This window comes from Paroedura picta, chromosome 8 (assembly GCF_049243985.1).
Source record: "Paroedura picta isolate Pp20150507F chromosome 8, Ppicta_v3.0, whole genome shotgun sequence".
In the NCBI taxonomy this organism is placed as follows: Eukaryota; Metazoa; Chordata; class Lepidosauria; order Squamata; family Gekkonidae; genus Paroedura; species Paroedura picta.
This window is the reverse complement of record NC_135376.1, coordinates 19,207,384-19,233,929: the sequence shown is the minus strand read 5'-3', so window position 1 is coordinate 19,233,929 and position 26,546 is coordinate 19,207,384. Positions and strand designations below refer to the sequence as shown.

General features: G+C 43.0%; 1 protein-coding gene across 8 annotated transcripts in view; it reads left to right on the top strand.

The window, feature by feature from the left end:
- The window catches only part of LOC143843039 (schwannomin-interacting protein 1), a 448,653-nt gene that overhangs the window by 399,576 nt on the left and 22,531 nt on the right, over window positions 1-26,546 (top strand). Inside the window, exon 1 of one of the 8 annotated variants that reach the window (XM_077348575.1) lies at window positions 15,968-16,441. The exons of 6 other annotated variants lie outside the window; for them this stretch is intronic. In XM_077348575.1, the coding sequence (XP_077204690.1) occupies window positions 16,364-16,441 (78 nt within the window). In that variant the 5' untranslated portion in view covers window positions 15,968-16,363. Of the gene's footprint in view, window positions 1-15,967; window positions 16,442-26,546 lie in introns of those variants that run through there. One more of the 8 variants, XM_077348578.1, reaches the window with a different exon arrangement.

Genomic DNA, 26,546 nt, shown 5'->3' with positions numbered 1-26,546 from the left:
GCTGAATCCACCTTGAGCCGGCTGCTGGGACTGAACTCCCAGCCTCATGGGCAGACAGCTTCAAACAGCATTTCTGCTGCCTTACCACCCTGCGCCACAAGAGGCTCTTTCTAAAGTGCATAGAAAGTGCATTATCCAATGTGGGCAGAATGGGCCCAGGTCTACCTGTATGATGTGTATGTGTTCTGGATACATGTCTTGTCTCATTCACACCTTTGAGTTTTGATCCAAACTGTAAAATCTCTATACCTTAAAGCCATGATGGGGCATGGTGGTTGTCTGTTAAGTCAAATGTGGGGAGTGAAGTGAAAGGTCTTGGGGTGATCCCATTTTCTTCCTCTTCGCAACTCCTATCAACAAGTTCTCTTCCGCTGCAACACCATCACAGTATCTGGCTGGACAGCGCTCCACCTGTCACTGGGTAGGCTCTGACACAGAATGCACCGTCTTCCTGTCCAGATTAATTTTAGAGATTAGAGAGATTATTATGAAGACCTGAAGGTTCATCCCATTTTGCAGAACCCTACGTTGCAACTATAGCTGCCTCCTTTGTGTGGCTTTTTGTGTATGCACAGAGGATAGCAGTTAACACTTGAGACACAGGGATAAAAAATGCAGACAGAAAAAGTACTTTCTCCTGTCTCAGTGGTAGATGGAGGGATTGCCCAGTTAAATTTATGGGCAGCAGGTTCAGGTTGGCATAAGGGAAAGGTTTGTTTCCTACACAGAATTTATGGAACTCATTATCCAAAGGTGCAGTGAAATAATCTAATGGTATTAAGAAAGAGTTTGCACATTCAAATAGAACTGTAATAGGTAATAATAGTAATAGCGAACAATACCCCAGCAGGCTCATGGGGTAGCATTGAACTAAAAACATCTCGTTCAATCAATTACATAACAATAAAACATTAATTAATAGATCTAATTTGGGTTTTAAAATTAAGTTTAAAGCTGTTGCATCTATAGTAGCTGTCCCCAACCCCCGGTCCGGATACTGGTACCGATCCGTAGATCAGTCGGCACCGGGCTGCCTGTCACTCTGCCACCGGCTTACCTTTGGTGCTCTCCAGCGGCCGCCATGGCACTGGGCAGCTGCTGCTAGCAGCACCCCCCAGTAGGCGGCAGGAAGTCAGGGGCACTGGCGGGAAAGCAAGTGGAGCAGGGGCTCAGGCGGTGGCGGCGACATCCCTCGGCAAAAGATAACCCTCCACCCCGGGCCTCAGTAAAATTGTCAAGCATTGATCGGTCCCCGGTGATAAAAAGGTTGGGGACCACTGCTCTATAGTTAGAATCTTGGCAGGGGCTTGGTTGGTATTTGGACAGGTCTTCATTTGGTTTTCCAATAAGGAGGTATGTTCTGGATGTTAATTTCTTGACCTCAACCATAGCGATCAAATAGAACTTCCATGATCATTGTTGGGATCAGATAACTGGGAAATGCCATCATGTTTGTGCTCTTAGGTGAGGAGTGTGACTCAGTGACAGAGCAGTTCTTGGCATTTCCAGTCTTAAAAGGGGAGAGGCAGTAAGTAATGTGAAAGACTTCCACTTGAAGACTTAAGGTTACTCAAAGTCACTCAGTGGACCGGTGTTCTGATTCAGTATAATGAAGTTTCATGGGTTGTGAGGAACCAGAAAAGTCTGGGCAGCAGGTCTTCTGAACAGCACTGGATTAGATGAGTCTTTGTCTCAGACAAGCAAATCAGTTCTTATTTTCTTACATTTGCCCATGCCTTGTTTTGTAGTGGAGTGGCTGCAAAATGACTAGAGATCAATTTTTGTGCCATGGAATAGCACTGGCAGGTATTTGAACATGGATTCTGATTGAAATGTTGTTTGTTAGTTATCTGGAAAAAGAGGCAATATGTAAATGTTGATTTAGAATGAAGGATTTTTATGTGCAATTGAGGGGGTGGACAGAAATTGCAGCCTGTGTTTTCCTCTTCAGGAATGGCTGTTCTTGTCCATTTGGGATGGCAAATATAGGACCCTTAACCATTTGATATACTGACAAAACAAATTCAATATTTCTGTATTACTAATATCCAAATGCTATAAATATTGAGAATGAACTATCTTTTCTGTATTTATGATTCTGCCCATCCACCCAGTCCAATGGACCAGTGTAGTTTCATCAAAAAATTGGAGCTAGAGAGATGCACACAGGGCCTAGGTATTTTCTCAATTGCTTCAAATGGGCCACAATTTGAAACTAGATTTGTAGGATATCAATGTCATTTTCCCAGTAGAATGTATGTTCAATACCTATGGTGCCCCATAATGAGCTCCTTCAATTTAATTAATTTTTAATTTTATGTCATTTATGCCCACTGGGGACATAAAATGGCTTACATCTGTCACTTCTTCATCATTTTACCCTCATAACAACCTGGTGTCAACATCAAGAAAATGAAGAAAATGAAGATCATGGCATCCGGCCCTCTCAATTCCTGGCAAATAGATATGGAAGATATGGAAGTAGTGACAGAATTTATTTTTCTGGGCTCCAAGATCACTGCAGATGGGGACTGCAGCAAAGAAATTAAAAGATGCTTGCTCCTGGAGAGGAAAGCTATGGCAAATCTAGTCAGCATCCTAAAAAGCAGAGACATCAACCTGCCAACAAAAGTGTGTCTAGTCAAGGCTATGGTATTCCCAGTTGCGATGTATGGCTGTGAAAGTTGGACCATAAGGAAGGCCGAGCGTCAAAGAATTGAGGCTTTTGAACTCTGGTGCTGGAGAAGACTCTTGCAAGTCCCTTGGACTGCAAGGCGAACAAACCGGTCAGTCCTAGAGGAGATCAGCCCTTACTGCTCCTTAGAAGGCCAGATCCTGAAGAGGAAGCTCAAATACTTTGGCCACCTCATGAGAAGGAAGGACTCCCTGGAGAAGAGCCTAATGCTGGGAGCGATTGAAGGCAAAAGAAGAAGGGGACGACAGAGAATGAGGTGGCTGGATGGAGTCACTGAAGCAGTAGGTGCAAACTTAAATGGACTCCAGGGAATGGTAGAGGACAGGAAGGCCTGGAGGATCATTGTCCATAGGGTCGCGATGGGTCAGACACGACTTCGCACCTAACAACAAAAACAACCTGGTGAGGTAGGTTAGGCTAAGATTCTGTGACTGGCCCAAAGTCATCCATGATAAAGCAGGGCCTGTAAAGTGACACTCTTCCACCGGGCATGTGGTTGAGGCCAAGGTAACACGTCACACTCTCACCATCTAATGGGGCCCCCCGGCTAAATCTCTCACCCAGTTTTAACCTGAGCTACTCTCCCCCATCTGAATCAGGCCAACTAACTATATCTTTAAATTGACTTAACATCAGGCCCACAGGGATGTTTTAAATGACGGAGTGAATGAGCAATTTTTATAGAGATTATCATTTTTAGTATTTTAATGTCTGTCATATTATTGTATGATTTTTATTTTTCTGCTGCAAGCCACCCTGAGACTTTTTTGGAGAGGGGCGGCCAGGACATTTAATAAATGCATTAATAAGCCCAGGTCTCCCAGATCCTAATCCCTTATTCTAACCCAGGGGTCCCTAACATGTGTTTGTGGGTGCCATGGGACCTGCCAGGTCTTCACCCAGCAAGGCTCCTAACTGTCCATTGAAAATTGGCCTTGGAGATTTAACTAAAAGCAACAACATTGCTTTGTCAGCAACTGCTACGCCAGCCCAAGGCAGTACTTACAAAAGAGAAGCTCAGGATGCTGTCAAACAATATTTCTGCCTGAAATGTTGAAGAGTTACTATTAGAATTATGCAAGAATTCCCTCTCCAACATTTTGAAGTTGGCTTTACATCATATGTCAGCCATTTTACAGTGGCACCCCCACCACCTTGCCTCAGAATTCCAAAGGCACCCAACTGACCCAGAAAGATTGGGGAACCTTGTCCTAGCCCCTACACCATGCTGGATCCTAAGGAAAAAAGCAAAGCATACGAAGAATGCTGATGAATTAGAAGAACTGTTTTTTTGTACCCCACTGTTTACTACCCAAAGGAGTTTTAAAGTGGCTTACCCTTACTCTCCCCACAACAAACACCCTGTGAGATAGGTGGGGCTGAAACAGCTCTGAGAGAGCTGTGACTGGCTGAAGGTCATCCAGCTGGCTGCAAGTAGAAGAGTGGGGAATCAAACCTAGTTCTTCAGATTAGAGGCTGCCGCTCTTAACCATTACACCAAGATGGTTCCATCCAAAGCTCCCCAAAGTTATGGCATCATGGGTAAGGTGACCAGATTTTAAGATTGGTAAAGCGGGACACCGTTGACCAGGGGGGTTCTTGATTAAAAATTTGGCCTATATGGAGCAACAAAAAGTTTCATAGAACACATAGAACGCAAAAATAGTATTGTAATATACATTTTTAAATTTCAATGTAAGTACAATTTGCCAGGTACCCCCTGATGTCCCTCCAGATTGGGACAATCTGGTCACCTTAATCATGGGGCCTGCCAAAATCTTTCCTAATGCCCACTAGATGTTTTTAGGAAGTGGGTGGAGTCGGGTGGGGGTCTTACCCAGTACAGGTTCTGATTGGCTATTGGACATCCATTTGGCTGTGCAGATCAAAGTAACATTATTTCAGTGGCAGCTGCCCCCACAGCATTGGTTTCAGTCTCTCATTCCTCTTTCTCATTGCATTTTTTTAAAATTACCACTCTTCTCCCCTGCATTCCCATTGTGTGGTTAGTTCTATCTCCCACAGGACCCATTTAGTGTTTGGCTGTGTCGCTTGCAACAGCTATTTTGTGTTTGTACCTGCTATGTGGTACCAGAATTCAGAAGGTGCTCACAGGGACAAAAAGATTGGGGACCCCAGATCTAGACCATTTAACTAGTAGTGCCTGACATCATGCTTCCATGAAAACAATGAGAAAGTCATGAAGGCTAACACACATTGTTTACCACCAGCCTGTCTCTGAAATAGACACACCCCATGGCTCTAGAACTGATCTTCTATCACACTGAAATATATATGAGCATCTGGCCATAATCCAGATGGAAATTTGATTTATCAGATCTTTACATTGAGTGGGTTTTAATGTTCTTATATGCTGACAGTCTTCAGCACTCTAAGCGAAGGATCTATAGCAGGGGTAGTCAACCTGTGGTCCTCCAGATGTCCATGGACTACAATTCCCATGAGCCCTTGCCAGCATTTTGCTGGCAGGGGCTCATGGGAATTGTAGTCCATGAACATCTGGAGGACTACAGGTTGACTACCTCTGATCTATAGGATACAGATGGAAATTTCCAGATCTACAGACTGGGATAAACCTTGCTTCTTTTTTAATGTAAATTTTTGCCAAAATTGAAATGCATGCAGTACTTCCTTATCTTGCATAAACTTGTTTTAACTTCTAAAACACATTGTTTATGGCATACTTTAACATATAATATTGTTACAAACTGTCAGCCGCACGTACCTCACGTGGTTGTAATGAGGATAAAATGGAGACAGAGAATGCCGTAAGTTATTTTGGGTCTTCAGACGGGGGGAATATAAATAAAGTAAAATAAATAAATAAATATTTGGTACAATAATGACATTTAAAAAACAAAGACACCTTAGTTTTCTACAAGCAAAATTGCAAATATAACTAATGCAAGAGCTGTAAACACAGGTTTTGCCATTAAAAAGGAGAGCATTTTATTTGGACCGAAACTGTTTCATTCCGTTCCTAGCAGCACATTTGGGTTAAACTTTATAAAGTTATAACACATTAGCTGTGGGGAAAATCAGCACATTCAAACAATAATTATATCACTGAAAACATGTTATAGCCTCAGTATTTGCAATATATAATATGATGATAGTAATAATTATCGTTATATAATATTTTAGTTTCTTACATAACAGCCTTCATTTTGAGTGAGTACAACCTTGTCTTTAAAAGCTTGTCACTCAAACCAGAAAGAGGAAGTATTTCAATGCAGGGGTTTTTTGGGGTGTCCAAAAATTGAAAAATTTAGTGGAGGATCCCAAATTCTCCTAATTTTTGCATGTCCTCACATCTGTACTTCTATGTATTTATGGACATTCACTCTCTTCTTATGTTTTTATATTCTTGGAGGATTATAAAGAGAGGACGTAATTGAAGAGAAGTGAATTATTCCTTGAGTTGTGTTTGGGGGGTACAAAAGAGAGGGTTTTTATAGTGGCCTCTCCACGAGTATGAAAGAACCTCCCCAGGGGACGTGTGCCTGGCCCCTCAGTTTCAAGCTTCAGGAGGCTACTGGAGAATATTTTATTTAGGACTATATTTGACTAATTTAGTTTTATTTTATTGGCAATCCTAACTGATATGTTAAACAGGCATCTTTCATGTGTCTTATAAGTGTTGTTTTATTTATCCTGAGTGCTGCAAAGTAGAACAGTGGCTAATAAATGTTTTAAATAAACTAAATAATAGAAGTAAAGCACAGCTTTCTAAAAGCAATATGTTGCTAAAATCTATAAAACATTGCACTAGACTCTATTTTAGCAATCTAAAAAGGATTGTACATATATTATTGTAGAACTGTGTGAAATGGAGAGGTCTTCTAAAGAAGCCTAAATCCCTTTCTAATGCCTCAGGCATAAGATTAGGATTTTGTATTAATACCAAATGACTCAGTGGTTCTCTGCTTAAAATCACGACTTGCAAACCCAACACGTGAATCTGTGGCAGAAGATCTCAGTTTGTGCCCTGACTCGAAATTCTGCCCACTACTCGGCTGGTACAGCTTTGGGAGCCATCTGTTCTTCTGCACAAGATGTTTCATTCATTCAAGTCATGGTTCTGTGGGCATGAAGCGCAGAATGACTGGCTTCCAACAGTTGGCTTATTGGGTTATTTCTGAAGGCAATATGGAGCTTTCCTGTTTTCTTTTAAAGGGGGAAAGTGAAATGTCCTACATGGAATTTTTGCACATGCTGAAAGTTATAAGGCTTATTTTTAATCCATAACGAATTATGAGAGGTTAGGACAGAGGAACCTAATGTGGCACTCATGGGCATCGTGGTGACTGCCAATATCAATAAGGACATTTTAGACTGTTGTTGATTATTCACATATGTGGCTTTCACTAATTACTGCACTTCTGGTATACCATTTGAGAAACAACTAGGATGAGCAATTTACACAGGCTGTGCCTGGAATACGCAGCGTTCTTCTATTAAGAGTGGTGACCTTTAATCAGGGGAATCCAGTTTGATTCTCCACTCCTGCACATGCAGCCAGCTGGGTGACCCTGGGCCAGTCATGGTTCTCTCAGAGCTCTCTCAGCCTCACCTACCTCACAGGGTGTCTGTTGTGGGGAGAGGAAGGAATGGTAGTTGTAAACCACTTTGAGACTCCTTCTGGTAGTGAAAAGCATGTGACAAAAAAGTTGTTCTTGCCACCATCCTCCCCCCAATGTCTGCATCAAGAGCCATAGGAAGTACGACTCCCTTATGTTTCGTTTCCTACTATTTCTTTAAAAAATCTGAAGTTGCTGTAAGGAAACCCAGATTTCCGTTTGGGGAGCGCTTTTGCACTCACTGAGTTATTCGTAATTTCCAGGCATGCATGGGCTGGATTTTTTTTAAATATATATTTTCCTCAAACAAGGTTTTTAGGTACCTTGGAAACAAAATATCCTTTTTAGGATATGGACAAGGAAGTCAGAGGAAGTGTTAACCAGCAGTTTGAGTCTAGGGCAGTTACTTTAGGCAAGAATAGATTTATAGTTGCCTATCCAATGTGTAGCAAGAGCTACTTAGAAAAAAAGGATTATATTCTTAGCATATTCACACTTGCCCCATTATTTATACTCGGCCTTTCTCCCCAATGGGAACCCTTCCATCATTCTCCTCTCTTCCATGTTATGCTCACAAAAAACCCTGTGAGGTGAATTAAGCTGTTAAGTCCAAGGTGAGCTTTCATGACACCAGTGGGAATTAGAACCCAGGTCTCTGGGATACTAGTCCAACACTCTTAATCACTGCACCAACTGCAGCACTGTGCATCATCCTTTTCCATATGGAGCTAGTTCCCATATTCAGCCATATGCAACTGTGGGACAGTATAAGGAAAAAGCATATCCAAAGAGGCTGTAGCAACAGGGAACTATCAGCCATCTTTTTGACCAGAGTTGCACCAAGAGTCATGGAAATGATTGCTCATCCTCTCCTTGCCCCCTCCCGCTTATACCTAGTTCCACTTAATCTGTGTTCAGAGTGGCTGTACACAAACACCTGCAGAAATTTGACAGTGCAAAATGATTCGTAAAGAGGCAATACAAAGTATGAAGATTTTCAGCTGTTTAGGCTTGGATGAGAGATCTCTTGGGAATTCCAGGTGATTTCCATGATGGAAGAAAGAAAGAACATGAATGAAGATAAATAAGTAAATTTTAGACTGCTGTTGGCTACTTGAGCAATGAGAGAATGGGTTGGTTTAGCCCTGCTTTTTTCCAGAGGGGACAGGTCTACACCAGTCTCCTTCATCCCGTTTTTAACTCTCAATGACTGTCTTGTGAGGTAGATGAGACTGAGGTGTATGCTAAAAGAGGGCAATTGGCCTAATATCAACCAGCAAGCTTTGTGAGAGTGCAGATTGGAACTCAGATGTCCCAGATCCTAGTCCAACACAATAACCACTACACAACTCTAACTCTCAGTTCTCATATAGTACTCAGCCACACTTTGCCATGACATGGTAGAGCTTTCAGCTTGTGTATTGAACCGATGTCTCCGAACAGAGGTAAAGAAGGAAGTGATGTTGCAGGTGAAGGAAGAAAGGATGCAAAGTCTGAGGCTCAGATATAATGGCCAACCCAAAGTTTCCCATTGGGACAGAACATGCCATGCACGAGAGCCAGGCTGTGTTGTAGTCATGATTGTCCTTTGTTGCCTCTCTGATCACAAATGCTGTATGTTGCATCTGTTTATATCCTGATCCAAATCTGCACTGCTTTATATCTGCTTTGTCAGTCTATTGCTGCTTCTTCTGTGGTCGCAGTATTCCACGCACGACTATTGCTGAGTAGTGTGATGTTTTTCTCTTGCCGCGTGTGACTGTCCTAATGTCGTTTCTAACTAGGTTGTCAGGCATGCATACATGAAAGATGAATTCTGTTGTAATGCAGTCATGTTTAATTGTGACTCATTCTTTACTCCCGCAGAGCGATGCAGAAAAAAATGTTCCCTTCCCACTAACATTGCCCTTATGACAACCAGGGAAAGGATTGCACGAGCATTTTGAAAAGGCGTGGATGACACAGCACGGTGCTTTAGAGTTCCCCGCTAATAAAAGTTAAAACATACCTTGTAAATCTGTGCCACAGTAAATGAACGGATTTTCCTTTTGTTCAGCTGATAATTGGCTCGTAGATAGAAGCCGGTGTTATCGGAGAGCGAACAGGAATTGCGTTGAAGGGGGGGAAAGAAGAATTAATTTTAGTAACACTAGGAAATGACACAGAGTCAGCTGTGAGGATGGGAACCATTAAAAAGTAAAGCATATTAACATAATTCCTACGTGCAGAAAAGTAATTACATAGAAGCCGACTAGGAAAATAATTGAATTTAGCTGGCCCATATATTAACGCTTGCCTTCTTTTAAACTCTTGAATAGTGCATATTGGAGAAGTTTTAAAATAGGCTTGTCTCCTTGGTATTGCTGGTAAATGTACTGCAGGATCAAGTCCTTTCTGGGTATTTAAAGGGGAAATTTAAAAGCAACTATGTCCGTAATCTGATAAATGTTATAAGTAAGCTTCATACCAGTCCTCCTTTCACTGGAGTTGGTCATTCAAATTATGCCTTAATGCTCCTTCTCTTAGAAATTTAGGCACTTTATCCAGTATTATCATACCCAAAGGTACCAGCGGTCTCATCATCTTAAGTGCTTTCACAAAGGGAAAGTGTAATCTAATAGCAGACATTTACCAAAGGCACTTAGAAGTCCTAATGTTATTATGGGGCCCTGGCAGCAGCAAAGGTTGTCCAAACGTTATCAAGTTACATAGATGTTTCACCTTGTTGCTGACCTGGAAATACTCCTGGCCAGACCATTAACATCAGCAATAGCAAATTATGGAATGACTTTGTGGAATGTCAATCTCTGCAGCAGTTAAACCTTGGAAGAAACTCTCTAAAGATACAAAGGTCTGGATCCAGCAATGAAGAATCAGGATCATAGAATCGTAGAGTTGGGACCTCTAGGGTCATCTAGTCCAGCCCCCTGAAGAATGCAGGAAATGCACAACCACCCACCATGACCCCAATTCCATGCACAGATAATGCCCTCCCTCCAAAAAAACCCCTCAGAATCCATGGCCAATCTGGCCTGGAGGAAATTTGCCTCTTGACCCCAAAATGGTGATTGGCATTTCCCTGGGTATGCAAGAAAGGGCCACAAGAGCCAAGCATGGACACCATCCCTTCTGCCCAGCCATGTACAATCTGCCTAAATTCCCAGAATCGGCATTGCTGTGAGGTGGCTATCCAGCCTCTGCTTAAAAACTTCCAAGGAAGGGGAATTTTGATCCATCCTCTATGTGAGAGGCAGCTTGGTGTAGTGGTTAGGAGATTTGACTCCTTCGCATGCAGCCATCTGGGTGACCTTGGGCTTGCCACAGCACTGATAAAGCTGTTGTGACTGAGCAGTAATATCAGGGCTCTCTCAGCCTCACCTACTGGTGGATGGAACCAGGCAGATCGTTCTGAGGTAGACTAGAAAGAAACAGGGAATGAGTAAGGAGGAGAGAGAGTGCCAGTGTGAGAAGGAAGAGGATCCTGGTGCTGGAATTCTGTCTCCCAATTCTGAGTTGGTGAGCCAGTTACCTTCTTTGGTGGCCAGATGTCAGGGAGAAGGTCTTGGGAGTGGGAGAGCCTCACGCTCTGCTTAAGCTGGCAGTGACAGTCTTAGTTCTATCTGTAGTATGCCTGATTCAGTGTCAATAAACTTTAACAATCAACGTCTTCCCCTTAGCTAAATGTTGACGTTTCTCCAGGGAGCAAGAAGGAAGTCTGTTCTCTTTTACACCATCAGATGCAAAGGTCTGGTGATCCAGCTTGGTTTAGGGCGGGGGTCCTCAACCCCCGGTCCGCGGCCTGGTACCGGGCTGTGAAGGCCATAGTACCGGGCCGCCAGCGGCCGCACCTGCCTCCCCCCCCGCAGTAAGAGGGGGGAAAAGCGACAGAAACGCGCACGCGCGGAGCTGCCGCACATGCATGTTTGCACCCACTCCTGGCGAAAACACGCACGTGCGGCAGCTCTGCGCATGCACATTAGCACCACCTAGTGGCGAAAACACGCATGCGCGGCAACTGCACGTGCACGTTTATGCGGCAGCCGGGCCGCCGGCTCTCTCCCACCTTCGGAGGCGGTCCCCAACTACAAGAAGGTTGGGGACCGCTAGTTTAGGGTTAAGAGCTGCGGCTTCTAATCCTGCCCCTCTGCATGCAGCCTGCTATGTGAGCTTGAGGTAGCCACAGTCCTATCCGAGCTGGTCTCAAAAAGCAGTTCTGTCAGAGCTTTCTCAGTCTCACCTACTTCACAGGGTGCTTGTTGTGGGGAGAGGACGGGAAGGTGAATGTAAGCCATTTTGAGACTCCTTTGGGCAGTGAAAATCGGGTTATAAAAACCAACTCTTCTTCATTTATGTCCTATCCTTTCAGGTTATTTGGGGTCGGTTCCTAGTTTAGAGTGTGCTTTTGTTCTCTCATCCTTCTTTCAGAACGCATTAGTCACATCCTCCTGGGCCTGATTTTTTTAAAGTAATATGGTTGTCATGATTTTCCACAAAAAACTCAAATGGTGCATAAAGGAATTGAAACATCACCACAGACGTCCCTTCAGACAACAGAAAATTATGCATCTGGGTTGTTCACAGTCACACAGACGGTTTGTTCACACATAACTACAAGCCAAGTTTGCAAAAACTAAAGTTAGGTCTGTTTATTGATTTACTTTGCAACCCATCTTTCCTTGGTGAGACTGAGAGAAGAATTCCAAAATGTGTGTGCATGCCAGACAGCATAAGCCCTGGAGTGAACAATAAAGGAGGACAGGTTGTCACTTTGGCAGCATCAAGTCATGGTTCGAGGTAGATAACAAACCAGAATCTCACGCAAGGGTTTGTAAATAACAGTTCCACCGTGCTTTGTCTTTATGCCTGAATCAAAATGGCATCCTGTCCTTTGATTTGGAGGATTCTGGTGAGAGGCAAGCATGGAGGGTGAAATATATTTTCACTTGCCTTCAATGCAGCATTTCTATGATTTGCAGTGTTTCCGCCTACAGAATGCAACTTTCCTGCCTGTAGAAAAATCTGCCTATGAAATGCTCTTCGTGTCAATTCACTGCCTCAAACATGAGCTGTTTCTACATAGACATTTTGCTCTACCTTGTCATCCTTACAGGAGTGCTGTTTTCAGGAGGAATCATCTTCTTCATACTGTTTTTGTGTTTTGCCCCATTTTGTTATGATCTTTTCCAAATTTTATTTGATATGATGATCTTTCTCAGAAAAACTGCAGTCAGAGCCACCTTTGAACACCCTGTGAATAGGAAGGTGCACATTTTTAATAGTCCTGTTCCTATCAGCACCATTTTCCTTAGATCAGGGGGTTGCTTTCAAAATCCGTAATTGACAGATGGCTAGTGATCTACTCATTTCCATCTTTTTTTGTTGTTATTGTTAAAAGTAAGTCAGTGGTATAGGCTGCACATTTCCCCTCATAACTCTGTAATGAAAAGGGTAAGCGCCGGATACTATTTTTAAAAATGGGAATGAATAAAATGTAGCATAGTTTCAAAGTTACAACACTATCATTGAACAATCCCCCCTACTTTTTTAAGACTGAAAAATATTTCCAGGGGGTGGGGTTGGCTTCAAGGATCTGAGGTAAGGAAAATGCTGGGTGAAAGCTTTACTAGCAAGTCCAAATGTCTCTGCACTCTCAGCACCAGCAGAAGATGCATAATAAATCATCCCTGCATGGGAAACAACCATGGCTTGTTTTGTACCAGTGAAAGACAGAGTTTTATGTGTAGCTCAGGGGTAGTCAAATGCTGGCAGGGGCTCATGGGAATTGTAGTCCATGGACATCTGGAGGGCCGCAGTTTGACTACCCCTGGTGTAGCTAATAATGTGAACTATGTGGAAGTAGAACTCCGAGGGAATTCCAAAGTAGAAAAAACAGTGCTTGTGTATTGTATATCCAGCCCAAACACTAACAGTGCAATCCTAAACAAAATTACACTCTTCTGAAAGCTAATTTATGTCAGTGGGTTTAGAAGAGTGTGACCCTGCTTAGAACTGACCCTCAAAGGTGTATTACCCCCTCCCCAAAAAAATCTTGTTGGTCTCTAAAACTGCTACCGGAACCACATCTAGCTATTCTATGGCAGACCAGCCTGGCTACCCCTTAAAACTGTAACTCAATTGATTTATTTCCGTCAGGATACAAGCAGTGCAGTATTCTTCAGGTGATATAAATGTCATTTCTTTCAAAAAAAATCTTGCTGGTATTTACCACGAAATCAATTATCTGGGAGAAACATACTGTGTCCTCTTTCTTGGGCTCCAAGACTGTTCAGAAATGTGAGGGCAGGCTGAAAAAATTAATTTTGCTAATATCGTGCATGCGAGAGAGGTAAAATGAATGAACGCTATAACTCCAGAGTTACAGTTTTATGGAAACACATGAACTGCAGCTGAAGCAGAGAACTGGGGAGTGGGGTCTGCAAAGCTTGTGACCACAGAGTCATGGAATTGCAGGCATTCCTTCCGTTTGCACCTGTTAATGTCAGTGGGGCTCTTTCTACGTGGTCTGCAAGACTCCGTAAACCATTGTGTTTTCCTTGCATGGACTGATGCCTCTTTCCTACTGGAAACTTTTGAAGAAGAAGAAGAAGAAGAAGAAGAAGAGTTGGTTCTTATATGCCGCTTTTCCCTACTCGAAGGAGGCTCAAAGCGGCTTACAGTCGCCTTCCCTTTCCTCTCCCCACAACAGACACCCTGTGGGGTGGGTGAGGCTGAGAGAGCGCTGATATCACTGCTCGGTCAGAACAGTTTTATCAGTGACGTGGCGAGCCCAAGGTCACCCAGCTGGCTGCATGTGGGGGAGCGCAGAATCGAACCTGGCATGCCAGATTAGAAGTCCGCACTCCTAACCACTACACCAAACTGGCTCTCACATCAAGCCACTTTTCTGAAGTGTACGTTGAAGGCTCCCCTCCCTCTCCCCAAAACTGCTTTTATGTAGGAGAAATAATGATTTTAAATACTCCTGTGCTTCTGCGCAAGTAACTGAAGCAGAAAATGCCTGGGAGGGGATAGAGAGGAATGCATGTGTAAGTAATATGTACAAGAATTGTCTCCAAATGGGGACGACGTTCAGGCAAAGTTTCATAACCGATGATCTGATTTGGACTTCTCTGGACTGGACTTAATTAAAGCAGTGAAAATCAAGGCTACCGTGTAATTAGGAAGAGGCAAGAAGTTGGGATTGTGAAAAATCTCTGTATGCAGTTTTAACATGCTGTCCCAGGTATGACCTGGACAAAAAGAAAACATACTGGGGTGGAGTAGGAATAGATTTGTCTCAATGCAGAATCAGCCTAAAGCATCCTTGATAAATATCTGCCCATCCGCTGCTTGAAGACTGCTCGCCACCTCCTTGGACAGCCTATCCCACTGCTGAACTACTCTGTGAAAAAAAAATCTCCTAATATGGGGTAGTCAAACTGCGGCCCTCCAGATGTCCGTGGACTACATTTCCCAGGAGCCCCTGCCAGCGAATGCTGGCAGGGGCTCCTGGGAATTGTAGTTCACGGACATCTGGAGGGCCGCAGTTTGACTACCCCTGAGACGGTACCATTCTACACATAGTTTAAACCCATTACTGTGGGTCTTATCCTCCGCTGCCAGCGGAAACTACTTCCTGCCCTCCTCCAAGTGACAACCTTTCAGATACTTCAAAAGAGCGATCCTGTCCTCTCTCAACCTTCCCTTCTCCAGGCTGAACATTCCCAAGTCCCTCAGCCTTTCCTCCTAGGGCTTGGTCCCGAGGCCTGGATCATTCTCATTGCTCTCCTCTGAACCCTCTCAATTTTGTCCATGTCCTTTTGGAAGTGAGGACTTGAGAACTGCATACAGTACCCCAGGTGGGGTCTGACCAATGCAGTATACAGTGGGACTAGGACATCTTGTGATTTTGATGTGATGCCTCTACTGATATAGTCCTAGACTGCATTTGCCTTCTTTACCGCTACATCACACTGTCCGCTCATATTTAGCTTATACTCTACAAGCACCCCAAGATTACGTTCACACACACTGTTACCCAGAAGTGTATCTCCCACCCAGTATGCCTGCTTCTCATTTTTGTGACCCAAGATGTAGAACTCTACACTTCTCCTTATTGAATTGCATCTTGATCTCATTTGCCCACTTTTCAGGTCTCGTTGAACTCTGTCTTCTTGGGCGTTCATTACTCCTCCCCATTTGGTGTCATGTGCAAATTTTAATAAGGATTACCTCCACCCCCTCATCCAGATCATTGATAAAAACGTTGAAAAGTACCAGACCCAGGACCGAGCCCTGTGGCACCCCACTGCTCACCTCCCTCCAATCTGATGAAGTACCATTGTGCGCCGTTTTCTACCTGTCCACCCAACCATCCAGTCTGCAACCCTTCTCATGTTGTGTTGGAGGCCCTTTGTGGTTTTTCCTGAGTTTGGACTACCTAGGCGTCTGCTTTTAAAAGGTGCAGCCTCAGGAAGTCCACCGTATAGGTCAGAGTCTGGTGCATGGCCTTTCAGCCCACGTGGCCTTGCCTCTTTTCTTTTTTGCAATCGTCAGAGCAGGGCCATGCTTTGCTGCCTCGGTGTGTCTGCCCGGCCCGCTTGTGTCTATTTTTATCTCGCACTGCCAGTGGCCGGAGGAAGATTGCAGCTTTAAATGTGTGGCAGGCAGCACACACGCACGCACCCCCTACAAAGCAGGGAACTCAGAAGTGTAATCAGTTGGCGAAGACTCCGGGGCAGTCTTGACTTTATTAGGGAAGAAAAGCTTTGGAGTACTTTAGAAGCAGGTGACAGCAGCCCGACAGGCAACGTCTCGGTCCAAAGAATAGCAGCGGGTCCACTCACATCTCAGTGAAAGGGACGAGAGGAGCACGGTGCCCCGGGACGGTTTTTCTGGACGAAAAGAAAGGCTGGGAAGCCCTGCCTGGATTTTTAGGTTGCCACCTGATAGCTGTGGTTTTGAGAATGAGCCATGAGAGGGGAGGCTTGGAGTGCAGGAGAGTAAGCTACGGACAAAAAGGAGAACAGCGACCTGTTTGATTCCTTTGCCTTCGGAGCAGTCAAGAATGCATTTGAGCGGCGATGGAATGGATGACCTCATCACTGAAGCATCCACATTGGATATGGAGGGGAATTATAAAAAGGTAAAGAGACAAGAATCCAAGGGAGGAGGGATGTCTCTTTTGTGTTGGAACAATCACTTTGTCTTTGTAGAAGGGAAACAAGTGGGGAGCTGGCAGCTGCCTCCCCCTTCCAAGCATTCACGTTGCTCTGTTGCTTGAAGAATAGAAAAGAGAGAGCAACATTGGTCCTTGAAAGCAGCTCTTTATTTTCTGCACAATGCAATTTGTTGTCTTGTTCACTAAGGTTTTGTTGAGTCCCAGTTCGGAATTCTGTGTTATCTCTTCTGTTATGTTAGGAAAATAACATTTTAGCTGTCAGCATCAACCGCTGGATTAAAATAGTCTGTTAGATGTATCTGTGTACCGTTTGCAGGCAAGCAGGCAAGTTATGATGGTGGTTTTTTAAAGTATTTGGGACTGGGGGGGGGACTGCTTTCTTTCTGGGAATGTTGAAAGCTGGAACAGTACACCCTCTTTGCCAGGGCGTTTATATAAACTGCTGCATGGGCATGTCTTTTTAAGAGCATACCAGCTGCGATACAGAATTTTAAATATAGTAATTGTCTATGTCTGGTAATAACAGACCTGCTCAAAAATAACTTCAGTTGCATGGCTGAGACCTTGACATCAAATTACAAGTGTACGCGTGTCTTTCAAGGGGCGAAAGTTTGTATAGTTCTTTTGAGCAATGCTTGTTTTTCTCACAATCTGCTTAAAAAAAACGTCTGGCGGAGTTTTATTGACTGCACGTGTTTTCCATATTCAGGGAGCCTGGTGCATATTTTGATCACCTCTTTAAAAAACGAAAAAACAAAAATTGATCCTTGGCCTAGGGCTTGATGGCTTTTATGGTTGCGAACCCCTATTTAGGGCCTGAAGTTCTCCTGGAATTATAGCTGATCTCTAGATTACACAGATCACTTTCCCTGGAGAAAATGGCTGCTTTGAAAGGTGGACATCCTGCCAATGTCCCTTCCTTCTCCAAGCACCTCCCTCCCCAGGCTCCACTTCCGATGTCCATGAATTTCCCAACCCAAGGCTGGTAACCACTAGTGGGTTTGCAGGCAATGAGTATCAGTTTCAAGCTCTGGTAGATCCTGCTTTAGGATCCCAGGTTACTGGCCTGCTAATGCCCCATCTGAGTCCTTAGAAAGCCACTGTCAATCTTACCTAGACAGGCCAATGGTCATAACTTCTTATAGGGCAGTTTCACATATTGATATTTCCATAATCTTATAACTGCTGGGTTTTGTGAGTTTACGTGATGTTTACTAAAGTTTACTAAAGTTTACTAAAATAAAATAAAAATTCTGCTGTGAAAATCTTCTTGGCACGAACTAGGATGCTGTTATCTAGGGCCAAGCTAGGTTTGGTGTAAATGATGTTTCCAGTGGTGCATACACACACACACACACACATCAGGAATTCGAAAAAGGGAAGAGATAACTTTTACTCCTAGTGAAATGTCCTTGCAGAGCTCAGATAGCCATGTGAGGTCTTTACACCCATGTAAGAAGTTTTAACATTTCCTTCTTCTTCTTTATAGAACTGGTCCCTAAACATGGTTGCTGATGGCTGCAGATCTGATCCCGAAACCTGGGATGTGTACTGTAGGCCCCCATGGCTTTAAGTGCTACTGTGTAGTGAAATCTCATACACTTGAAATGAAACCCATGTTGGTAGAAATGTTGTGGCTAGCGTTTTTTGCCCCCAAGTAAATTAGTGCACAAAAAAAATATTGACTTGCAATTTATATCACATATAAAGTGAGGTACAATAATAGGAGTTCAGTTTTACTTGTTTTAAATTGTTAGGCTTTTATTTGAATTTATTGGCCTGCTTGTGGTTCTATTTCTGCTGTTATAAATGCCAAATGGATGAAGTGTTTTACAGTGTTGCGCCCATGAAAATATCCCTTTAATACTTCTAAGCAAAGGTCTGGGGGAAGGGGGGGGGATGAAATTAACAGTATTGGCCAATAAGAAATCTGCCAGGTCCATATAAAATATCGACATAGAGGTCTCAGTGTGCCTGTACATAATATAAAGCTCACTGTGAATGTATGGAAACACGTAAAACTCATTTATTGGTAATATGTGGAATAAAGCGTACTTTAAAAGGGTCAATAAAATTATCTTCTGATGTGTATTGCTGCTGGATGAGCAATAAACTAACGATCTTCCTAGCTTTTGTGAGGCTCGGACTCTCTTTAACAATTCGGGCAAAACGCTAGGAATCTGTCAGCACCATTTCTGAAACCACCATAAAAAGCAGCAATATAACGGAGGCTGCAAAGCTAATCCAATAAAGTTTCTCTAAAGCACTACCAAGAGGGACCAGATCGAGAAACATTCTTGGGAAATAAAATATCAGGCCTTCTGGTTTCCTCTGTCCCAGCATGCCATGGTAAAAAGGTAAAGGTAAAGGTATCCCCTGTGCAAGCACCGAGTCATGTCTGACCCTTGGGGTGACGCCCTCCAGCGTTTTCATGGCAGACTCAATACGGGGTGGTTTGCCAGTGCCTTCCCCAGTCATTACCGTTTACCCCCCAGCAAGCTGGGTACTCATTTTACCGACCTCGGAAGGATGGAAGGCTGAGTCAACCTTGAGCCGGCTGCCATGGTACTAGGTGCTTAATCTCTGTGGGCAAATTTTGTCTGAAACGTTTAGGGTATTTTTGGTGCTGTAGCTGGAAATGACTCAGTTGATTAACAGACTTATTGCAAGGGGGGAATCACAGGGGATTTGTGGGAAAATGAGTTTGTGAGGATCATTAAAGCTCTCATGGTGCTCTGGCTAGAGTATTTGGTTTTGGAAGTGGGAAATTGAGATTTAGATCCCTACCTGATGGCTTGCGTCCAACGTTGACGTCAAGTAAAATGTTGTAGTGAGCTCTGCGGTGTAAATGGTGTATAAATCTAATTAAATACATTTTATACAATTATCATTCAGAGTAGCTTAGCAAAATGTGTAGGGAGAATGTGGAAATGACTTGTTAGAAGTTTTTTAGAGAACCTCTCCCCCTGGAGACTATAAGAGGAAGGGGGAAGGGTTGCTGCAGGAGGGGGATTCCCCCTTCCCCATTGCATGTGATCAGATTTCAATGAGATCTAGTCCTAGGCTTGAGAAACCAATTCTAGTTTTCAGTGTGATGTGCATGGCATTTTTGCAAAAGTTTGTCCTGACCTTTTATGTTGTGCATATAGAGTGTTATTTCTAGACTAGAGGCAAAGCCCATTGCACCCAGAAATACAACAAGCACTAGCCCATACACCTGCACTGTGACCTTTCTGGGTTCTGCGCCCCCCCCTCCCTGCTCCCCATTCAATGTTGAGATCCACTGTAGTGAAGTGGTTAAGGAGTAGCGGACTCTAATTTCAAGAGCTGAAATACTCCAGTAAATAATTGTCCTTCTCTCCACATCTTTCACCACAGGCATCCAAATAGTTCCTGTTTACCGTCTTTTATATGCCTCAGTCTTACGCCCTTAAAGCCCTTGACCCTGTTTCCTGCAGTCTAGGGTCATAGCTACAATAGAACTGTGATACTGTCTTATGCCAAAATAGTGTAAGGCTTCCCTCAAAGTAAACTGAGATTTGTGTGAATTTTCCATTCACGAATGCTAGCCCATTGTTGAGCTACAGTTCCCAGGCTTCCCTGAGAAGAGGGAAATATCATATTCAAATATGCCTTTGAAGATTTCCCAAGGCTTTTTTAATTGTTATTTTCATATCTACACTAAACTAGACCCATCGTCATGCCTCTGCAATAGGCTAGTTCGCCCCCTCGTCACGGCAAGGAATGAGTCTACACTGTTAAAGAAGAGTAGGCAGTTTCCTGTACCTCATTTTCCACTGCCTGAAGGAGTATCAAAGCGGCTTACAATCTTCTTCCTTTCCCCTCCCCACAACAGGTACCTTCTGAGGTAGGGAGGTTTGAGAGAACTCTGTCTGGCCCAGGGTCACCTAGTACGCATCACTTGGGGTGGGGAATAAAACACAGTTTTCCAGATTAAAATCTGTTCCTCTTAACTACTACATCATGCTGGTTCTTTAGCACACAAAGTGCCAAAAGCAATATTATGGAAAATTGTGCATTTGTAGCTTTGTTTAAAAGATATACTGTACACAAAATAAAAAGGTGCCTGTCTCTGTACACTCTAGAAATTGGTTCTAGTGAGCTCTCCACTACTCTCAGTGACTGAATAGGTATAGTCAAGGGTCTAGACCACATACTAGGGATACATGAAGGTCTAGTTTGAGTCCAAGCATATCTAAGTGTGAAACTGGCCTCTCTTGATGCTCGATCCTGAGGAGAGAAAGCTTGGCTACAGACACATTGGTCCAAATTCTACTAATGCAATTGCCTAACTCAACATGTTTTAATGTTTATATGGTTTTCTGACAGCTAGAAATGTACATCACAGTGTCTGATTTGAAACAATAACAGTAAATAATTTCAGTAAACTCCATCTTAACCTAATTCCTGTTGTCTAACTCTGAGCCCCATCTGTATTAGCGGCCGTCATTAGGGATTGTACCCGCCTACTGCAGCTAACCAAATGGTTTCCCTTCCCCCTCCTCAGGAACATCTTCATCACTGTATGGAGCTTCATAACAGCTGGCAGATAGCTTTTCTGTCTCAAAAAGGGCAGGGGCAACCAAACTGTAATGTGAGGGGAAAATCAATAGCTTTAAAAGCACATTTGCTGAGCTTAATAAGCTGGTGTATTCGTTTTCGCTTTGCCATGAGTGCTGCTGTAATGTAGAAAGAAACCTCAGTGGACCCCCTACCCATTAGATGTTCATCCAATCTATTACATTGCCCTGAAGAGGCTTTCCTCTGCATCAACACATTTTACGAATCCTGAAAAATGTCAGGTTGAAGAGGAGGTAAATATAACAAAGAAGACAGTCACTCGTGAAAAAACAACCATGACAGTGTGATCCTCAGCAGAGTTACGCCCCTTTAAGCCTAGAGAAGTCAGTGGATTTGGAAAGGCGTAATTAAACTCTAAAAAGTGTAAAAATATACAACAGCAGAAGCTTAACACATAAAGGGTAAAATTGGATGCATCTTAATTTTACAATATCCTAAAAATAGAGGGTACAAGATTTTGATATATACTATCAAAGAACAGCTATCAAATATTCCAAATAACTGTTCTTTAAAAGTTATATTGAATATAAGACATTACGGTATGTAAGCATCTAAACAAATCTATTTTAATGAAGGACCATCTTTCATCATGCCTGACCAAATGATTGATTGATTGATTGATTGATTGATTGATTGATTGATTGATTGATTGATATCCCGCCTGTCCTTCTACCTCAGTCACTTCTAAGTCACAATAAAAAACAAACAAAATAAAATAAAGCCCCAAATGACTCCACCCATAGAAGGTGGCCTGCAAACCATGCCCTATTAAATGTCCTAGAAAATAAAATAAACTTGCAATGAATATCAAGTTATGTCTTGCTTCCTGCTCACAAATTCATCTTCGTATTGTTAATGTTTTCATACAAAACCTTCTCCCTGTGTTTTCACCATAGTTTGAAACTTCATGTTTTTTGGTATTATACATATACATTTTTTTCTGCAACACACTCATTAATAATTTAGCAAGATACTCAATCTAGTCAGTTTTAACTCTTCCCCTGTATCTTTGGGCATTACATGGTGTTAATAACCTACTACTTCTGTACATTCCCACAACGTGTCCAGAAAATCCCTGTCATATCTAGTACATTTCCAAAGCCCAAATCTGTTTCTTTTGCAAATTGCTTAAAAACAAGGTAACTTCTATAAATAATCTTGAAATATTTCCTTTAAATTTATATTAATGAAACATTCACATCAAAATTACAAGATGTCATAGTCCCATTGTATACGGCACTGGTCAGACCACACCTGGAGTACTGTGTGCAGTTCTGGAGGCCGCACTTCAAGAAGGACGTAGATAAAATTGAAAGGGTACAGAGGAGAGCGACGAAGATGATCTGGGGCCAAGGGACCAAGCCCTATGAAGATAGGCTGAGGGACTTGGGAATGTTCAGCCTGGAGAAAAGGAGGTTGAGAGGGGACATGATAGCCCTCTTTAAGTATTTGAAAGGTTGTCACTTGGAGGAGGGCAGGATGCTGTTTCTGTTGGCTGCAGAGGAGAGGACACGCAGTAATGGTTTAAACAAGTACAACGATATAGGCTAGATATCAGGAAAAAAATTTCACAGTCAGAGTAGTTCAGCAGTGGAATAGGCTGCCTAAGGAGGTGGTGAGCTCCCCCTCACTGGCAGTCTTCAAGCAAAGGTTGGATATACACTTTTCTTGGATGCTTTAGGATGCTTAGGGCTGATCCTGCGTTGAGCAGGGGGTTGGACTAGATGGCCTGTATGGCCCCTTCCAACTCTATGATTCTATGATTCTATATCATCGGCAAGGACCTTTTGCCATTATCTTTTACAGTTCCTGTTTGTATCAATTTCTGTATATACTCGCATATAAGCTGAGGCACCTAATTTTACCACAAAATCTGGGCAAACTATTGACTCATATAAGCAGAGGGTGGGAAATGCAGCAGGCTACTGATAAATTTACAGGTGGCCTAAGCGCTTAATCCATGCTCCATCATCACAGGTTCTCCCATCCAGCCTCTCCCCCACCCAACAAATACAAAAAACCTAAGAGGATGAATAGCTGCTGGTTTTTGTACCCCACTTTTCACTAACGAAAGGAGTCTCAAAGCGATGCCAGACACCCTGAGAGAGCACTGACAGAACTGCTCTGTGAGAACAGCTCTGGCAGGAGAACCAAACAGTGCCCCTCAGGCCAGCAAACCAGAACAAAACAGTAGTACCCAGAGCTGGCAACCTACTACAACAAGCACAACAGCTACCAAACTGGGGGCTAGAGTGCCCCCCCAAAACAAAACACTGAAATAAAGAACTGTAAAACTGAAAACTGAAAGAACTGTAAAAATCAACTTTTAAAAGAAACACAACCCCAAGAAGAAATGACAGTGTTGCCCCTCAGAAAAACGAAGAAAGAAAATACTAGGAGAAAGAAACAGTCCATCCCAAAGCACCCTTATCACAGAATCATAGAGTTGGAAGGAGCCATACAGGCCATCTAGTCAAACCCCCTGCTCAACGCAGGATCAGCCCAAATCAGCCCAGGATCAATCCATTGTTGTTCCTCTTAATATTTGTGAAACAGCCTGGAGGGTGGAACGGTCCAGAGGGTGGAACGGTCCAGCACCCTGATTGGCCCTGCCTCTCCTTCCCTGGACGCTAGCCACTTGGCTCTCAGAGGCCTGAGAGAGACATACAGAGAGCCCTGCCAAACTGCCAAACGACCTGCCAAAAGACCCCTGATTACCTGCTATGGCTCCTGCTGCCAGGGAGAGAGACGGAGACAAACTGCAAACCAGCCCAAACTGCAAATCACCCTTGCTTCCTTGCTAAGAAGGAGCCCTAATTACCTTCTATGGCTCCTGCTGCAAGAGAGAGATCAGCGCCTGCTGGTGCCCCCTGGTCCTAGCGCCCATTATCTTTTTGTTTGCAGTGAGCTTTCTTGCTAGTACTGATATAATTTAAGCATACTTGTCGATATAGCATAACTTAATTATATCGATTCAGATGATTGGCCGTGTCGATTTGGAGCAGAGCAAAGCTTGAGTCTAGCGGCACTTTTAAAACCAGTGTAGTTTAATTCTGGGTAAAAACTTTTGTGTGCATGCATGGAAATTAAACTTGGTTTGTCTTAAACGTGACACTGGACTTAAACTTTGTCCTCTTGTATAATTTTGTCAGCCCTATATATAGCTAGATCAGGCAAACTCAGTCTCAGACTTGACTACAAGAAAAGAATTAGGGTCTACTAGATGGAAGTATACTTTATCTAAATGGAAAACCTTTGAAGTGTAAAAGATATTCAAGCCAACTTTTTCCTTGCTCTCCTTTTTGAATTATAAACCCTATCAAAGTTAAAGTTTCTCAGCATCACCAACTTTGAGTCTCACAAAGAATCTTCAGTTACTCTCAATATATCTGAAGAGGTTTGGCTGGCAGTGAAATAATCCAGAGTGGCATTTGGTCCTAAGATGAAAGGAAAAGATAAGAAGCATTTGGGGTGAAGTACGCTTGGAGTAGTGGATGGGAGCAACAAGAATTCTGAAAAATACATTCCTGCACAATGGTCAGCAATACAAAGTTGCTTGCATTTTGCTTAGAGAATGTGCATGTGTCGTAGTGATTAAGAGTAATAACATCTAATCTGGCGAGCTGTGTTTGATTCCCCACTCCCCCACATGCAGCCCTGCTGGGTCACCTAGGGCTCGTCACAGCCCTGATAGGGCTGTTCTGACTGAGCAACCTGTCAGAGCTCTCTCTCAGTCTCACCTACCTCACAGGGAGTCTGTTGTGGGGAGACGAAGGGAAGGCAATTGCAAGCCTCTTTGAGACCCCTTTTGGCAGCGAAAAGCGGAATATAAACGCCAACTCTTCTTCCTCCTTCTCAATTAAATATTGGCATTCCAGGTCATTCCAACAAATTCAGAATACATTACATGGGCAAGAGATCACCGCTTGGGTTAGGAAGCACTAACATGTTGGTATTTATGGTCTCAGATCACCCATAGTTTTGTTCATTTATCATACTGAGGCCAGAATGGGATATTCCAGAGTTCTGTATCACAAAGCATCTTTACTGTTAGTATATTAACATGCACAGGGCTGAATTGTTAAGTATGAGGGTCTGAATTCTGAAGCATAATAGGATAACCAGAATGGCCCTGGCTAGCCAGCAATCTTCATGTTTTAAAGCTAAGCAGGGATGGCCCTGGTTAGTACTTGGATGAGAGACAACCAAAGAAGTCTGGGATTGCTGGGATTGTAACTCTGTTTGTCTTTCGCCTTGAAAACCATGCAGATTGTCATAAATCAGCTGTGACCTGATGGTGCTTTCCACCACTGCATTAAAAAAGGAAGCAGGATATAGATTTAATTTTCCAAAGTCTTGACACTGCTCTCATGTATTTTATTAACATGGATTGCTTGTTGGGAAGGTGCTTGCAGGAACACGGTTTAGATGTTGATGTAGTCAAATGGGCAATAAGTCTTCTGGCTATGGGGGCAGCCGCCTCAAGAAACGTCTGTAAACAGAACCCAATTGGATGACAACAGCACATCCTCAACTGGGGCTTATAGGCTGTTTTGTCTTTTCTTCTAAATACCATCCCTACCCAAGGAAGCTCCAAAACAACTAAGCAACTCACAAGCAATTAGACACTTTACAACGGTTATTCATTGGGAGCCTTATCAATTAGGCATTTACACAAACAACAGAGTTTCCGTTTCTCAGGTTATAAATACTACTCTGCACAGGCTTCTAGCCCATTCTTTTCAGAGTTTTTTCTAATTTTTCCTTTCATTGTCCACTGTGTCTACTGTGCAGTTTATCTCTCCCACCCTTCACCACCTCAAGTCACGTTCAAGCAAAACAAAACATCCTGCCTTGTTCATCAATAAGCAACTTTTCAGAGGCTGGTACATCTGAGACCATATGCTACAGTGACAAATCCCAAAATTTCCTACATGTCCTTACTACAGACAAAAATGTTAAGATAACTATTGACTGAGACTGTGCACCTGGTAGAATTACTGGACTTTGAAGCCATTGCGTTCATTGTGTTAAAAGAATGCACAATTTTGGGCCCTAATTCTGTGCAGAATGCTTGTGTTTCAGAGCATTTGGATTTATTTGTATTTATTAATTATTGATGATTTACATTATTTGTAGTCCTCATTTTTCACAAGGACTTGAGACAGATTACACACAGTGAGTCACTATAATCGACAAAATGGGACATTCAATCACCAAAGCATTCGTCTGGAAAGTTAGACAGCCATATTTCTCCAACAATATGAACACAAGCACATTGCTACATATTAACTGCACAAACAAGAAGAATATCGCAACAGGCAATGTGAACCTGTAACATAAACTTAAGAAAGTCCTAGACTTATGAAGCTGCAGAGCAGTTTATGTAATGTGCTGAAAACAAGCAGACAAGAGTCTTATCTTAGTAATTCTGTAGACAAGCAGACTAATAAATTGTAATTGCAGA